The following is an 18,185-nucleotide window of genomic DNA, read 5'->3' as shown; positions in this document are numbered from 1 at the left end:
CGGACAAAGTGCCACGCATGCTCAGATCAAATTCCTACATCAAAGCTATTGGCTACTAGCCTGAACGTAGTCCCATCGTAACGAAATTACGTCATCATGTTCTGAAAGATCGGATTTTCCGACAATTTTGTCCGACCGTGTGTATGCAATAGTTTCGGACAAGATCCATCGGACAAAATCTGACGGACAAAATCCGACGGATTTGGTTGTCGCAATCTCCGACCATGTGTACAAGGGCTTAGTCATATTTTAGTCATCTCAGTTGTGTTAGTTTTAGTAGAATAAAATAGTATTAATTCAGTCTATGAAAATTTTTTAGTCGATGAAATTAGCACTACTGCCCAGAAACCAAAAGACTGTAAGGATCACTGTAGTAGTGCCAATTACAATCGTTGCACAGGTGTGGCACATGTACACTTACACTGGCCCAAGCTAAACAAATATAACTTTGAAACAAAAACCACATCTGGAGTTCAGCTATTACTTACAGGCAAATTATAACACGCCTTTGTTAACATAAACATTCAGTAAGGACACATTAGACATTAATATATTTTTCATACCTGTAAGTACAACAATTTGCAGAGTTTTAATGTGCATTACCTTTTTTTCTGTATTTTTGCCTCCAGATAAATAAAATTACGATCCCAACTATGATTGTCAATAAAACCAGAACAATACAGATCACTAACACCAAACTGGACGTGGACTGGACCACCTCTATATCTGTAAAATAAGATAACGATTAAAGAAAATAATACATTTTCTTAACATATCATTTATTTCGAGGTTCACAAGCCTAGGGTAGCCTGAGCATCAGGGAGAAAAGTTGGAAGACATGAAAGAACAATCTCAGGGTGGATTACCCAATACCCTACAACTCCCAAAAAAACACTAAAACACCAGTATTACCTTTGAAATATTTTGTCCATATCTTTAAAGCGGTAGTAAAGCCGCTGAGTTTTTTTTTCCTACACCTGTAAGGTAAAAGGCATAATGAGCTAGTATGCACTGCATACTAGCTCATTATGAAATACTTACCTTAAAACGAGGCACCAAAATCTGGCCCGATCCACACCAAGGGAGCTGACATTTTCCCTTGGCGTGTCTTACAGGGATCGTGGCTCCGGCGCTGTGAGTGGCTGGAGCCGCAATGTCGTCACTATCGCGCACGCACACTTGAGACTTCTTTCCGGCAAGGTCTGGCGTCTGCCGGGCTTTCAACCGAGAATCCCCGGAGCACATTCGCCGCTGAAGTCAGCGACTCATTGAGAGAGAAATATCTCCTAAGCCGTACAGGTTTAGGAGATGTTCTTTTTGCCTACAGGTAAGCCTTATTATTAAGCTTACCTGTAGGTAAAAGTTAAAAAATGTACTATACTACCGCTTTAATTAAAGCTAAGTTACTAATATAGAAATGATATTGACCTAAAGGTGAATGTTAAGGATTTCCATAAAATCCCAAAAAAGAACATTGATACAATATTTGGCACCATCAAGGATCCACCTCCGCTGTCACAAAACTCCACCCGTGACTAATCCCTACACACCCGCCCTTTGGCAACCCTTTACTCCTAACTTATTTATTAGAACCTTACTACGTGTGGGAGGGGGAAAAAAGGACAAATGTTCCTGCCTGATCTGGACTCTAGTCCTATAATATGTATGCTTCACCTTCCAATCTCACCCATAATTGCTATGCAGCTAGGGAAAAATTGAATTTATTATTTTTATTTCAGATACCCAACCACTTGCCCACAGCTCACGTCGATATACATAGGCAAAGTGGCACGGTTGCGCAAAATCACTTACCCGTACGTCGGCCTATTAAGAGCCGCCAGTGGGCACGCGTGCACGCCCGCTGCGCGATGGGGGACCCAATGCGCATTGGCCGGCGGGTGCGTGCTCAAGAGCCAGCATGGGAATTTGTGTGTGTAAACACACAAATCCCTGTGCTGTCAGAGGAGAGGAGAAACAGCAATCTGTCATTTCTCCTAGTTAGTCCCATCCCCACACAGTTAGAACACAGTGAGGGAACACACAGTTAACCCCTTGATCACCCCCTAGTGTTAACCCCTTCCCTGCCATTGACATTTATACAGTAATCAGTGCATTTTTATAGCACTGATCACTCTATAAATGCCAATGGTCCCAAAAATGTGTCAAAAGTGTCTGATCTGTCGCAGTCATGATTAAAAAATAAAAGATAAAAAAAAAAATCGCCGCCATTACTAATAAAAAAATAAAATCATAATAAAAATATCATATGTAACTATCCCTTATTTTGTAGATGCTATAACTGTGTGAATGAAGTGTGTGAACCAACTCATATCTATGTGTCCTCCAAAATTATGGACTCATGCAGAGTGAGCCACCGGCTGTCCTAGGTTGCTAAATACTCCCCATCCAAGGAGGGGTCCCGCCAACGTCATACTGGATTGGCCAAAGCACTTCATTCACAGGTAATTAATGGGGCTAATTTATTCCGCCATCCACAATTTTTTCTTTGGGTGGGTTGCAACAATTTTTTGGTACGTTATTCAATTGTTTTATTGGTATTTTATATTCACTCCTACATGTAGGCCCCTTGAGGGAACACTTCTCACACTCACATATTTTCACTTATTTATTTATATTTTTCATATACTGTATCTCTCATAGGACACTATGCACGCGATGTGCACACATACCACATCGGATCATGCTGTGGTCACCCAGCCTTCCCATGGCTGTTCTCCTTGATCCCTGGGGAGTTTCTGCTCCTCAGCCATGGGGGAGACATCCTAACTGAGATCCCCACAATTTCCTGTGCAGACATCAGGCCCAGCCCTGGGGCAGAGCTGTGAGTCATCTACCTGTCCCCATTTTGTTGGGAAACAACTTCTTCCCTTCCTTAGATGGCATTACTAACAAACGAAACATGTATTTGTATTTATACTTATGTATCCATTCTGTCCTTATTATTTGACATGGTGGGCCTCTCTCAAAGTCCCAATTATCTCTCTCTTTCATTTTATAAATGATGATGTCAATAAAACCACCGCTGTATTTCCTTTTTTTTTTTTTTTAAAACAAACCTTTGTCTTTCCTTTGCTGTGCGTTTCAATCTTGCCTCTGGGCATGTGAAGCTCACTAGGTCTCTTTTCCTGGCATAAGGTACATTACATACAGGGTGCAGTGAAGGGATTGTCTCTGGTTGCCATTGTGATGCTAAGAGGCGGTGTTCTATCAGAAAGCTGCTGCCCATCAGAATATGCAGCCGAAGTGATGTTGCATTGCGGCGATCTTGGTACACCCGCACTTGTCAGCAGTAAGCCTAGAGTTATGCCCTGTACACATGGTCGGACTTTCCGACAACAAAACTGTGGATTTTTGTTCGAAGGGCGTTGGCTCCAACTTGTCTTCCATACACCCATTCACACAAATGTTGGCCAACAATTACGAACGTAGTGACGTACAAGATGTACATGATATCTCCATTACGAGTTATATCTCCCGCTCGTACTTGATTCCGAGCATGCATGGACTTTTGTCCGACAGACTTGTGTACACATGATCAGAAAGTCTGAAAACAAACATTTGTTGGCGGGAAATTTGAGAACCTGCTAGCCAACATTTGTTGGCGGAAAGTCCGACAAATTTTTTTTTCGATGGAGCACACACACGGTCGGACTTTCTGCCAACAAGCTCACATCCAACAATTGTTGTCGGAAAAAACGGTCATGTGTACGGGGCATTAGAAGATGGCAAGCGGACATCTTTATACATCCACCGGAGTCGTGCTTTTAAAATGAAACATCAAAGCAGTCAGACGGACCTCTAAATACAGTATTTGACTATAAGCTGAGTTTACTTTTAAAAATAACTGAAAAGCAAGACTCCGGTGGGTGTATAAAGATGTCCGCTTGTCGACATCTAACTCTAGGCTTACTGAGGACATGTGTGGGTGTACCAAGATGGGCGCGATGCAATGTCACTACTATTGTATATAGCGGTCGATGCCCCCAAGGTAAAGGAAGAGAAACAAAAATGCCCAGTGCTGTTTGGTCAATTCTGAAGTTGATAGTGTTCAGATGAAAAAGTGGGTGGAACTCAACTTTAACTGGGGCTTTATTTCTCAGAGAATAGGTGCAGAAACGCCCCCCTTCTTGGGTCAATTCTTGTTTCCGCCCCCTACTCACCTCTAAGCACTGCCCCTTGATTCCACCCCCTACCCACCTCTTAGTTCCGCCCCTTTTAGAAAATACAGAGCAAAGTATCATTTTATGGTGCTCATTTGTAAGGAATTTGTTAATGATAACAAGAAAATCAGTAACATAGATCACCTACAGACTCTCCCTAGCAAAAAAAGATTCCCCCAGCAACAATGGAGCCCTGCAACAAAATACCGCCCCAGAAAGAAATGCCCCCCAGCAGCAACAGAAGATCTCTCAGCAGTCAGTATCAATAGATCTCTCCAACAGTAGATCCCTCCAACCAACAATTCACCCCCCTAGCAACATAAGTCCCCCCAGAAAAACATTAAATCCCCCATCAGCAACAATAGACCGCCACACAAAAATAGATCCCATTCAGAAACAATAGATCCCCAGGAACCAGTATCAATAGACCCTACAGCACCCCTTGCTATTACATACAGTACATTCAGTGCTGGAGGTGCGGGAACTGTGTTCCCCCTGAAAAAAAGCCCTGTCCTTAACTCCCTTTCATACATATACATACTAGGGCTAATTTAGACAGGAGCCAATTTGTCTTTGGAGTTTGGGAGGAAACCCACGCAGGGATAGGGAGAATATGTCATTTCCAGGCAGGTAGTGCCATGGTTGGGATTCAAACTGACAACCCTAGTGCTGCTAGGTGGCAGTGCTAATCACTTAGACACTGTGCTGCCCCCAAAAATTTTTATATGAGAAGGGGATGATTATGTATACCTTCAAAGATGAGCTGGAAGTCCTTCTGCAGAGGTTCTTGTAGAGAGTCATGTTGGACTCTACAGGAGAAGGTCTGGTTCCGGTCATCTTTGGTCGGTGTGATTGTCACATTGCTGTCCACGTAGTATGTTCCATCTGTATATATTTGTGGTTTTCCCAGTAAATGATTTGTCAGGGCATCTTTGTTTCTGTACCACGTTATCAAGATATCTGGAGGGAAGAATCCAGTGGCTGTACATGTCAGGGTTTTCTCTGTATTTCTCTGGACCTTCGTGCTAAGTAGGGATAGTAGAGGTTTGGCTGCAGGGAACACAGATACAGTTTATGAAGTGGGATACATATACATTTCAGCACCGCTCATTCATAGCAGGACAGATATGTTGAAGTGTTGGGGGTCTTGTACATAATGTAAAAATTTTTGTTCTTATTTAATTTAGTAGTAAAGGTTCAAACCTCTCTTTATTGCTGCCCCTGTCTCAGTTCCGAGATTCACCCCCTCAATTTTTTCTGCTGACAATTTGTAGGTGGACTGCAACGCGTTGCGGCGGCGATAACATACACAGTCTGAGCGCGATGAAAGAACTTGTATTAAAACTATGCAAAAACAAACCAACCAGGAACACCTATGGGCGTGTTGAGAGCAGGTTTCAGCCGAACTGACAGCACCTGTTAGGGGGAGCAGAATGTGGCCTAGTCATCTCTTGCCCAAGCACGAAGATCCCCAGAGAAGTTGTGAACCTTACTTTTTCCCTCCTCATAAGGAACTTTTCCCAGCTGCTAGTTCCATCCTTACCAGGCGGGGTACCTGTTCCTACTCTACCCACTCCCAAAATGCTTTCCAAACCTGGGAGCCAGGGCCTTAAATAGGCTGTTTTTGAGCCAAGCTGTCTGCTAGAGTCACATGTGGTAGCAGCATCCAATCGGATAGCTTCACCAGTAACCCAGGAAACCATAGAGTAACCATGTTCTTCTTGACTTCCTCTCCAAGTGCAATGATGCTGCGAAGTAGCACCACCTACAGTGGAGAAAGTAGACTGCACCTGCCTGCAAGTTGTTATGGGTTCTAAAGTTGGTGGAAAAGCAACACCAAGACAGGAATAGAAGATAAATCTTCCAATGGGGAGACCTTTTCCTGTGACAACTGTCTAAGGGAAAAAAAATTCTTACTTTGGAGAAATGTCCACTTGCTATAACCTCATAAGCTTTAAAGAGGTTCTAAGGCAGTGGTTCTCAACCTGGGGGTCTAATGATGGATTTCCAGGGGTCACGGAATCCTGGGCTGTTCCTGAAGTCTGCACCGATTTCCCAGGCTTTTTGCGGCCACCCAGCAGGGCTGTTCCTGGAGCCAGCAGCTGTCCACTCAGTGTCATGGTTATGCAGTGATCTTCCTGTGTTTGCTTACCTCCCCTCATGTCTTCAGACTAAGAGCCCAGCCACTTCCAACTAGTGGTTTTTATAACCTCTCCTCTAAGCATGGCTCCACCCCAGGCCCTATCAGGGAGCCCTATATTAACCTGTCCACTGCATGCCATCAGTGCTGATCAACCATTGTGTATTCCTTTGTGTGTTAGCTTCCTGTTACCTGCCGTGTGCTCTTCTGTTGTTCCGTTACCGACTTTGGCGTGTTTTGACTTTCCCTGTTTGCCTGTGATCCTGACCTTTTGTCGTGTCCCGACTATTCTTGTCTGCTTGTGGCCCCGACCTTGGCTTTGTCCCTCACCATCCCTATCCTCCTGTTGCCTACTGTGGGTGTGAGCTGGGGGACCCTGGGGGTCGCGACCTGGAGCCAGTTGCAGCCAAGTCCATCCTCACCACCAGAGGCGCTGGTGAACACCTGCTGGCTCTTACATTCCGTGACCCAGGGAATCTTACGCTCTAACCCCAGTGGGATCTGTCCCCCGTCTGCAGCAGTCAGCCGTAGGGTCCACAACCTTGCGGTGCACTCCTGATCCTACAGTGTGCATCTGTCACCTCGCCTCAAGGTGATCTGACACTCAGCCTCTTCACAGCCACCCATTCAGTTCACGGCATGGCTGGGGGGCAGAGACTAGAGGTCAGCTGACTGGAGAGGAATGTGAAGTGGGAGGGACTGGAGAAGACCCTATCTCCTGATTTCAGGATAGGTGTCACTGCTACGAGACACCACAAAGTCAGAGACACAGTAAAGTCGGAGACACAGTGAGTAGCATTACCTGTGATTATAGTTGCCATTAAAAGTCCCTACTGCAGTTCTCAGATCAGCAGATAACCTTGATCAAGAGCACCTAAGTTGGCTGATCAGAACTCCCTCCCAGCACTGCCACTCATCCCAACTCCCCGCCAGAACTGCCACTCATCCCATTCCCACAAGGAGTAAGAGAAGGAATACAAATAGAGAATACTGGAAGGAAGAAGAAAAGAGGGGGAGGAACAAAGAAAAGAGAGAGAAAGAATAAGAGAAAGAACAAGAAAGACAGCTAGAGAGGGATGGGGGAAAAAAAACAAGAAATTAGGATAGAGAGAGAAAAAAAGGGAAAGAAAGGAGAACAAAAAGAGTGGTCCTTCCATCCTAAAATTTACCATTATGCCCCGTACACACGAGCAGACTTTTCAACATCAAAGGTCAGACGGAACAATTCCGGCAGACCATTCGATTGTGTGTGAGCTGCAGCGGACTTTTGATTTGCAAAAATCCGACAGACTTTAGAAATGGAACATGTTTCAAATTTTTCTGCCGAAACTCCGCCGGACCCAGTTCCTACCGAGAAATCCGCTCGTGTGTATGCTAGTCCGACGGACAAAAACCGATGCTAGGGCAGCTATTGGCTACTGACTATGAACTTCCTTATTCTAGTCCGGTCGTACGTCATCACGTTATAATCCGTCGGACTTTGGTGTGATTGTGTGTGGCCAAGTCCGTTCATTCGGAAAGTCCGTCAGAACTCAGTCGAAAGTCTGTCAGACCTAGTCCCTAGAAAAGTCCGGTCGTGTGTACGCGGCATAAGGGGTTTTAATACTGTACTTGTGGAAGGGATTCAAGGAGCCCTAAATGTCCATGGTTTAGGGGCGCAAATTACTTGTCTTGCCTTGGGAGCTGGCAACCCAAGCTATGAAAATAATTTTACTGTTAGGGGTCCCCACAACTTGGGAAATTTTATCAAGGGGTCACGGCAATAGAAAGGTTAAGAACCACTGTTCTAAAGGCAGAACGTTTTTAATTGAATGCATTCTCTGTATTAAGGTAAAACACCTTCTGCAAGCAGCCTGCCCTCTTGCCCCCTCATACTTACCTGAGCGATGCGCACGAGAGCAGAGGCTCTGACAGCTCTTTTCCCCCTCATTGGCTCAGATACCGCAGCGGGAGCCAACCAGTGAGGAGGGAGTGGGGGTGGGGCTGAGCAGTGCTCTGTGTGTCTTCTGGACACACAGAGCCGGCTTGGGAGCAAGCATGCACAAGTGCCCTCATAGCAATAAGCTTACTATGGGGTAATTGGCGGTTGGAAGGAGCCAGGAGCACTGGTGGGGGACCCAAGAAGAGGGGGCTGTTATATACAAAACCAATACACAGAGCAGGTAAGTATGACATGTTTGTTATTTAAAAAAAAAATCCTTCACAATAATTTTAACATGCAACTGTAAACGTAATTTTTTATATTTTCTGCAACATTCACTAAAATAATATCTAGTGATCCTGACGTGAAGGTCCTTTTTCAAGCTGTTCTGGTTATGGGGTAACATAATTCTTTTTTTTTTTTTTTTTTTTTTTTTTCTCTTTATCTTTTTTTTTCTTATCCACTCAGTGAAATCAATTTAATAACCATGGGACCACCTCAGCTTGCAGCTCAGGTTTTTTTGAGAGTATTCGTTCCAAGCTACAACTCTACTTAACAGCCATTTCATCCCTCTCAATATCATACTATCATATTATCCCCCTTCTAACCTTGAGTCCCCCCCCCCCCCCCATCCTTCCTATCTGTGGACCACCCTATCCTATTTTCCCTTTTTATTTTATTTTCGCTGATTAACACCTTGTTATAGCCTGTCTAGACCTTACTTAGGGCTTCTTCAGCCCCTCTGATGTGAGCCATTGCTTCCTAAAGTCTACCCAGCGCTTCCATTTCTCTAATAATGGTGTACTACTCTGCTCTTCTAGGCTGCCTCTCAAACACTCCATCTTGTAGGTCTTTTCAACCGAATCCACCCATTCCCACATTTCAGGGGCCTCCTTCTCTTGCCATTTTTTTGGTATTAATTTTTTACCTGCATTCAATAGATGGGGTATCATTGATTCCTTATATTGTCTTAGTCCAGTTCTTGTCCCGTGGAATAACACTACCCAAGGGTCAACTTCCACCTCTATATTTGTAATTTCTTTAATGCATCCTAGAATTTGGTTCCAGTACGATTTTATTTTTGGACAACTCCACCATAAGTGCGTCATCGTACCAAGTTCACTACAACCCCGCCAACATTCCCTGGCGTCATCCTGCTGAAATTTACTTTTCCTCTCTGGGGTGAAGTACCATCTCGTCACACATTTAAGGTTCATTTCTGCCGTACTTGCGTCTACCGCTGAACTGTGCACTAATTTATAAATTCTCTTTAATATTATACTATCCGGTAGTGTACCCAATTCCCTCTCCCATTTTTTGATGTACGGAGGCACCCACAGCTCTACTCCCTCCAACAGCGTTTTATACCATCTAGAAACTATTTTCCCTGAGACCTTCAAAGTACATAGCTGTTCCAGAGGGGTCAAGTCTTCCGCAGATCTAATCCGCGGAGGGAGCCTTTTAATAAAGCTCGAGAGCTGTGCGTACCTCCACCCATCAATTGTCATCAACTCTTTTTTTTGTGCCAACTCATGATATGGTGCAATCCCCTCCCCTTTCAAAACATCTTTTAATTTTACTTCTTGCTTTACCCAATTTCCTCCTATCTCCTGACACCCTGGTAAAAAGAAATTGTTTTGTTTTAGTGCTATTAGTGGTGAGTTATATTTCCCATTAAATTTCCTATATATCTTATCCCAAATCCTCAACGTGTTCCGTGTAATACTATTTCCTTCCAAAGCTATACTTCTCTTCTTAGGGGGGTTCCAAATTTGCTTATCCAATTGTGTTCTACATAATTCGTGTTCCAATCTCACCCACCTTTTCTCTGTGTTATCCCTTATACTCCACTCACTCACTCTAGATACAACTACTGCTTCATAATAAAGCTGTACATCTGGCATTGCCACTCCACCCCTATCCTTTGGTTGTCGGAGTATCGTCCAGGCCACCCTGGCTTTTTTGTTTTTCCACACAAATTTCAATAGGATGGTTTTTAATTTTGACAGGTAAACATTAGGCAAGGGTATTGGGAGCATCTGAAACCTATATAATATCTTAGGAAATATTATCATCTTAAGTGAGTTTATTCTCCCTAGCCACGATAGTGGTCTATAACTGCACCTTTTGCATTCCGCCTGTATCTCATCTAATAACGGGATGTAGTTGTAGCGATACATTTTCCTCTCTGTTTTTGCTAATTTTATCCCTAAATATTTAAGATCACTCTTCCACTGGAATTTCCACTGCTGTTGCAAACTTTGTACCTCACACATTTTTGTATTGATGTTCATTAACTCCGTTTTTGATCTGTTTATTTTGAAGTTTGACACCTCCCCATATTGGTCTAGTAGGTTTAGTAATGCTGGCATAGATGTCTTAGGGTTATGTACATACAGTAATATATCATCCGCAAAAGCGGAATATTTGTATTCAATTTTTCCGACTTTCACCCCCTCTATTCCGGGGTCTCCTCTTATTGCTGCTAAAAGTGGTTCTAGTGAGAGCACGAACAGAAGGGGTGAAAGCGGGCAGCCCTGCCGAGTACCCCTTTCCATCTCGAACGCCTCCGATTCGCATCCGTTAACTTTTATACGTGTCTTTGGGTGGTCGTACAATACCTTGATCCTCTGTATCATCTTTGGTCCTATTCCCATCTTCTCAAGTGTCTTAAACATGAACCCCCAGTCTACTCTGTCAAAGGCTTTCTGAGCGTCTAGCGACATAAGTAGACTGGGGGTTCCACCTAATCTCATCTTCTGGAGCAGGAGAAGAGTCTTTATTCCGTTATCCTTCCCTTCCCGGCCACCTATAAAACCTGTCTGATCTGGGTGTACCAGAGTTGTCATTAAGTCCTTCATTCGCTCCGCAAGTACTTTAGCATAAAGTTTTGTGTCTGCGTTTAACAACGAGATCGGCCTGTAACTAGTGCACAGTAGGGGGTCTTTACCGTCTTTCTGAATTAGTGTAATTGTTGCCATTAGGTCCTCCCTACTCATTCCAAACTCTTCTCCCAGACCATTCATATACCGACACATTTGGGGGACAAGGGCCTCTCTAAATGTTTTATAATAAAGTGTAGTAAAACCATCTGGTCCCGGGGATTTCCCTGCAGCTGATTTTAATAGTGCTTTAATTATTTCTTCCTCCGAGATTGGTCTTTCGAGCACCTCCCTTTCAATCCGGGTAATATTAGTTAATTTGGTGTTCCCTAAAAATTCCCTGATCTTCTTCTCTTTCCCTCCGTTCTTTGCACCTATATTACAGTCTGAGAAAATTCCCTCAAAATATAGTCTAAAAGTTTCTGCTATATCTTTAGTGGAATAAACCATTTTTCCCTTTTTGTTCTTGATTGCCCCTATGAAATTTCTCCCTTTTCTCTTTTTTAACATTCTTGCTAGGAACTTGCTTGATTTGTCCCCCCATAGATACTGTTCCTTGGCCGACCCTTTAAACACCATCCTAGCTTCTTGGTCCAAAAGATCCTTCAGCTCTATCCTAGTTGTTACTAGCTTATTGTATATCAGGTCTTTTTGTGATCTACTTTTTTTATGTTCTTGTTCTAATTTGTGTATTTCTCTCATTAAATTGTTGATTTTTTCAGTTCTCATTTTTTTCTTTTTAGACCCCATGTATATCAATATTCCCCTTATGTAGGCCTTATGTGCGTCCCATAGCGTGCAGCTTTTAATTCCCTCTGTGTCGTTGAATATGAAATATTGTTCAATCTCACTTGCTATTTTTATTCTATCCTCCTCCCCAAGCAGAAGTTCTTCATTCAACCGCCATGTAGAGGTTTTCCTCCCTATCCTAGAAATATTCAGACGTAAATTTACCGGTGCGTGATCCGAGAGGGTCATAACTTCTATCCCAGTGTCCATCACATATTCCAACAGCCCGTGGTCTATAAAAATATAGTCGATACGAGAATACGTTCCATGGACTGTGGAGTAAAAGGAGTAATCACGCACCAGAGGATTCTTCGCTCGCCAAATATCTACTAATTGGTTATTGTATAATTTTTGTAGTATGTTTTTATGTGCCGAGCTTCTTCCCTTCTTTACCTCCGATGAACTGTCTACTACCGGGTTGAGGCCGAAGTTAAAGTCTCCCATCATAATTACGTAACCTACTTTAAAATTCATAAGTTTATTTAATATCTTGTTTAAGAAACTGATTGGGTTACTATTTGGGGCGTATAAATTCACCAAAGTGCATTTCTGTTCTTCTATTGTACCCTTTAGAAACAAATATCTTCCCTCTGTATCGCATAATTTTTTGCTTAGTTGAAATCTTGTGTTTTTAGAGAACCCTATCGCTACCCCTCTACTTCTAGCCGAAATGGTGTCACTATAATACCAAACCGGGTAGTTACTGGAGTATAACCTTATGTTTGATGCCAGTGAAATATGAGTCTCCTGGAGAGATACAACATCGGCCTCGTACCTTTTCAGCTCAGCTAAAATCTTATGCCGTTTTGTTGGGGTATTCATGCCCTTAACATTATAGGACATGAATTTCAGACCTTCTTTTTTACTGTTACCCATCTGTTTGTCCTAGGGCTCCCCAGCCCAACACGAGCACTTTTAAACTTATTCAATAGGGTGGTCCACACTGTCTCTCTTTCCTCCCTAACCCCTCTTTCTACTTTACTTCCCCTCCCCCACCTAACACTTTCCCACCTCCTCCCACCCTTACCCCCCATCCCCCCCCCCCCCAACCACCCACCCCCTCCTCCCCCTCCCCCGCCCTCCTCTTCCCGACCCCCCTGGCCTATTTCTGGCCCTTGTTAGGTTGATGGTCGTGCGTACCCCTACCATCTCCTATACTCTATGTTGTGAGGGTTGGGGTATCCCGCCTGCGCCTCTCCCGCCTCTACCCGTAGGACGGGAGGTATTAAATTCCACCTCCATGTTTTTGTCAATATCTTCCTTCTTTCCTTTCCCTTCACTCCTCTTCCTTTCCCCACACCCCCTCCCCCCCCCTCCTTCACGATGACCCCATTATTTTGTCTTGCCAGTCCGGAAGTGCTGGCCGACGTACACCCATTTTCTCACAGAAATCTTCCAGCTCTTCCGGGAAAGTTAACTTTGCCGATATACCATCCTTAATTCCTATCAAGCAAGCAGGAAAACCCCATCGGTACTTAATATTCTGGGTGTGCAGTTCCACTAGAAGCGGTTTCAGGAGCTTTTTCCTTTGGAGCGTCTCGGGTGCAATATCCGGAAATATCTGTATTTCCCTACCTGCATATTCCAGTGGAGTTTTTCCCCTTAATTTTTTCCAGATTGTCTCCCTATCTTCAAAAAATGTAAACCGCACTATTATATCTCTTGGTCTGTCCATATCTCCTGGTCTTGCTTTACCGATTCTGTGGATTCTGTCAATCCTTAGAGGTGCTCTGGTCTCATTTCCCCAGCATGGGGATAAAATGCTATTTAATATTGATCTTAAATCTTCGCCTTTTGTTTCCGGTATCAAGCGGAACTTCAGGTTTTGCCTTCTGCTTCTGTTCTCCTGATCTTCCAATTTATATAGTATATTCCTTTGTGTTTGTTGTAGCCTTTTTAATTGATCTGAAACTTTGTTTAACTCTAGGGCTTGGAGATCCAGGAGATTTTCTGCAGCTTCTACTCTTTCCAATAGTCCACCCAAATCCTCTCGAAGTCCCCTAATGTCTGTTTTAATTGCGTTCTCTAGTTTTAGTAGCATCTCTGCCATTTCTCCTTTCGAGGGGGGGAGATCTTCTGTCCTTGATTCTTCTACTTTGCTACTCTCCCACTCACTGTGTGATGTTATATCTTCGCTGTCTAGCTGTATGCCTCCACCCTTGTGTTTACCAGATCCCTTTTTGTGGTCTGACATGGCGGATTGTCTTTTGTCCGCTCCCGATTCTTTGGGGCTTGCTCCTTGTGTCATGTATTGTTGAATGGTCTTATCGTGGCTCTTATCCTTTAAATTTCTTGAAGCTCCACTTTTCGCCATTTTATTCGCTGATTTACTCATCGTCAGTCTGTTTCAGACTCCTATGGAGCCAAACGCCCCAATAACTCTTTCCCTTTGGTCCTGTGACCTCGACGAAGTCGTTGCCTCCTACAACTTACTTTGTGTGACAAACTGATTCACCTGCACTCTTTACGCCTCTAGGTATGCCCCTCCTCCCCTAAGCAGGAACCTGAATAACTCTGGGGACCACCGTGTCCACCGTGTCACACCAGTGTGTTGTCGCGTATCCTCACCACCACACCACATCTGTGTGCCATATTACGGTGCCATATTAGGGTGCCACACTAGTGTGCCGTATCTACGACAAGGAGGGCTACAGGGTCGGCTGTAAAGATTGGCCTGGAGGTCTTTGTTCATACATTCACCGCGCAGGGGAGAGAGGGAGAAGGAAAAAAAAATAAATAAAGAGACGAAACGAGAAAGCGGGCTAATAAGAAGGGAGAAAGCAGGAAATGTAGCACGGAGTCTATAGGAGAAAAAAAAAAAAGATAAAAAATACGCTGAGCTGGGAGCCACACACGGGGGCAGCTCATACAAATTCCACCGCGCTATTAATTGTGCACAGTGTCTTGTATATTTGCGGTAGTCCGTCTTATATTATTCAGATTGTCTGCTGCGGCTATAATGCATATCCATCCCTCCGGTCTATCAACATCCTGTGGCGGTATCCTCAAAATTCTCCCTCCAAGTAATTCCAGCCATGTGCATGGGCCTGCAGATATATGTTAGCCCCCACCATCCCGTTACCGTTTTTTCATCTCTGCCAATCTTCCTCTCCGGTTTACCCGGTCAGATTAGATCCGCTTATCATGTCTGCTCCGGTTCCACATATGCCATAGGAAGAGGGAAGGCGGGGAGAAAAGCACTTTCTGTCTCAAACCAATATGTCTATGTTCTAAAATATATTCACTGATTCTGCGATCTATGGTGTTCACATATGAAAACACATCTTTTGGCAAATACAGTATCGACCGAATCAAGCTGAACCCTCAGCGACTTATCAATATGTATCTGACACTATAATTTATAGTGCTATGCGACTTTTCCCAGCGTGTGTTTTAGAGTACAGTTGTTATGGATGGTTTTGGGTAGCCTGTAGTAACTTATTTTAATTGTTTGCATGGAAAAAAAAAAATGCAGCTACCCCCACGAATCTGCCACTATTTTAGGCGGGTGCCTTCTGAGATCTCAACTCACAGGAGCCAAACAGCGTTCAACATGGGGATGGATGGTGTAACTATAGTCCTTTCATGGTATATCCGTACACCTTCTCTATTGGACACTAGGCTCTAATCTATTCAGCGGGGACACCCAGCCATATAAGTGCACATCCAGCATCAAAAACTTCAGCTATAAATGTGTATACAGGATAGCCTTCTTCAACATATGCTCTTTCCATAGACACATTGATGCTTCCTCTTAAACCATATATGCTAATAGCCACATCATTCAGATAATACAAAGGTTACCGTCCTCTTCATTGCTGTGCCTCCTGCTGCGTCCTGATACTTCTGGGCATAGACATCACCTCCGTATGCCTCTGCAGTCTCTGATGCAAGAGGGGAGAATCAGCTGTAGATGTAAAGGAGAGAGCCGCCGAAGCGTTGTGAGGGGCCAGGAAGAGCTTTGGTCCGGAGGCTGTGGAATCCTGCAACGCCGCTCCGAACTACCACCCCGTTGGGTAACATAATTCTAACACTGTCTCCCAGTTGTTCTTCTGTCACTATGTCACATAAGCTTCCCAGTGGAGACTGCAAGTGATCACTTTAACACACATTATATAGGTATGGTCCACTGTTGTAGCAGAAAAAGTATCCCATAAGCCGCACATTGCTGGAAGTCTTCTGTAAAGGAGTATGTGGCAGTCTCAGCCAGGGCTCCAACCACTGAGATTGCTACACACTCTTTTACAGAAGACTTCCAGCAATGTGGGGCTTATGGGATACTTTTCCTGCTACATGGTGACATCTGGAGCTGAGATAAGCTCCATTCCTGGCTGACACTTCCAGCAGTTGGCATCGGATGAGGACTCTCCAAAGAGCCTGAGCGGCACCTATACTTTCTATTTGGTTCCCTATGGCCCACTGTTGTCACCATCTGGAAACCCACCTTGAGAACAATCTAATCAATGCAATCTTTTCATATATCTTTCAATAAAATAGCACCTGGTGATCTGGCCATTAAGTTCTTTGTTCAGCCACTTACTGTTACAGGGTGACAACTGCCCCCCCTTCCCCCCCAATGGTCTTCTTGTGTGGTCACTCTGTCGCATACCACAATGGTTTGGCCTACAAGTGGTCACACTCACATTGGGCAGTAATCGTCCACAATTGTGAAGGTGATCTAGGATTATGATATACAGTGCTTTGGAAAATTAAATGTTGTCCAGTTACAGATCAGATCTACTTTAATCTTTTTGTCAATTATACAGTAGTCATTATGTTGTTTTCTCAAAAAGTTAAACATGAAAGCAACACATGTAACATTTATCATTTTTATCCAGTAAGTACCCTTACCTAAAACTTCAAATGAAATCTCCTTCTCCTTGCTTTCAGGGCTGTAGATAATGAAACACTTATAGATGCCCCCATCAGAGATAGTCACGTTCGATATGTGTAGTGAAGCATATCCATCCCCCAGAGATTCCACTTTGAGGGACATCCTGGTGTCTTGGGTGGAGACGCCTTTGTTATCATATCTCAGGATGACTTTACCCTGAAAACTCCACAATATGGCCAGGAAATTAAGATCCAGCCGCTGTTTATCCACCGAGAAGGTGCAGTTGAGGACGGTGTCATTGGTGACAAGGGACTTTTGTGCGGAAGGAGCAAAGACGTCCAAAGCTGCATCTATTGAAATACATCAACAGGTAAGATTATGAAAAAAGAATACTCAAGAAATACATTGGAGTGAAGAAAAGGAAGTATGTGCTACTGTGGAAATAGGCATAAAATATAAAATGTAAAATGCACAATTTTAACTCTATTTCAAGTCAGACTCTTGTTTAGTTTTGGGTAGATTGTGGAAGGGTTAGAACCCCTATTCGATTTTTATTGCTGCCTGTAGAGTTGCAAAGCGGCTCTAGTACTGCGCTGTGCCGAATGGTGAGTTTGGACTACCAGTGAGAGGGTCTTAAAAAGGCTACTTGTTATATACATGGCACACATATGCTGCAGCCCTTGCAGCTACACAATATTGTTTAATTAGTGTGCCACATGAGAAACCCTAACGGACAACTACAACTATTAGCGCAATCAAGCAACACAGTTCTCTTACATATATATTCTTTTCAGCCTACCTTAAAAAATATCTTCATAAAATAGTTAGTGACTACTTTGCAACCAGCAACTGCTTTGGTCAAAAGAATGTAATTCAAAATATCATATAAAGGGTGCAGTAGTCAGGAGTATGTCATATACAGCCCAGTGTATAGTGTGCTGTGGTCAGGAGTATGAAATATACAACAAAGTTTATACAGTGCCTTGAAAAAGTATTCATATACCCTTGCAAATTTCCACATTTTATTGTGTTACAACCAAAAATGTAAAAGTATTTTATTGGGATTTTATGTGATAGACCAACACGAAGTGGCACATAATTGTGTAGTGGAAGGAAAATGATAAATTTTCAACATTTTTCACAAATAAATATATGAAAAGTGTGATGTGTATTTTTTAGCCCCCTTTATCCCGATACCCCTAACTAAAATCTATTGGAACCAATTGCCTTCAGAAGTTACCTAATTAGTATATAAAATCCACCTGTGCGTAATTTAATCTCAGTACAAATACAGCTGTTCTCTAAAGCCCTTAGAAGTTTGTTAGAGTACCTCAGTGAACAAACAGTATCATGAAGGCCAAGGAACACAAAGACAAGTCAGGGATAAAGTTGTGGAGAAGTTCAAATCAGGGTTAGGTTATAAAAAAATATCCCAAGC

General features: G+C 43.4%; 1 protein-coding gene and 1 gene segment (V, D, J or C); both read right to left on the bottom strand.

Moving 5' to 3' along the window:
- LOC143923711 (uncharacterized) overlaps positions 1-18,185 on the bottom strand; it is a 512,582-nt gene that overhangs the window by 310,656 nt on the left and 183,741 nt on the right. The window lies entirely within an intron of this gene.
- Positions 1-18,185, bottom strand: part of LOC143925174 (Ig mu chain C region secreted form-like) — a 45,504-nt gene that overhangs the window by 19,501 nt on the left and 7,818 nt on the right. Inside the window, 3 exon segments of the C gene segment in view lie at positions 604-726; positions 4,932-5,231; positions 16,765-17,097. Coding sequence covers positions 604-726; positions 4,932-5,231; positions 16,765-17,097 — 756 coding nt within the window.

Source organism: Lithobates pipiens, unplaced genomic scaffold (assembly GCF_037356315.1).
Source record: "Lithobates pipiens isolate NorthernLeopardFrog02 unplaced genomic scaffold, aLitPip1_a1.2 Scaffold_22, whole genome shotgun sequence".
NCBI classification, from domain to species: domain Eukaryota; kingdom Metazoa; phylum Chordata; class Amphibia; order Anura; family Ranidae; genus Lithobates; species Lithobates pipiens.
This window is presented reverse-complemented; position numbering and strand designations above follow the sequence as displayed.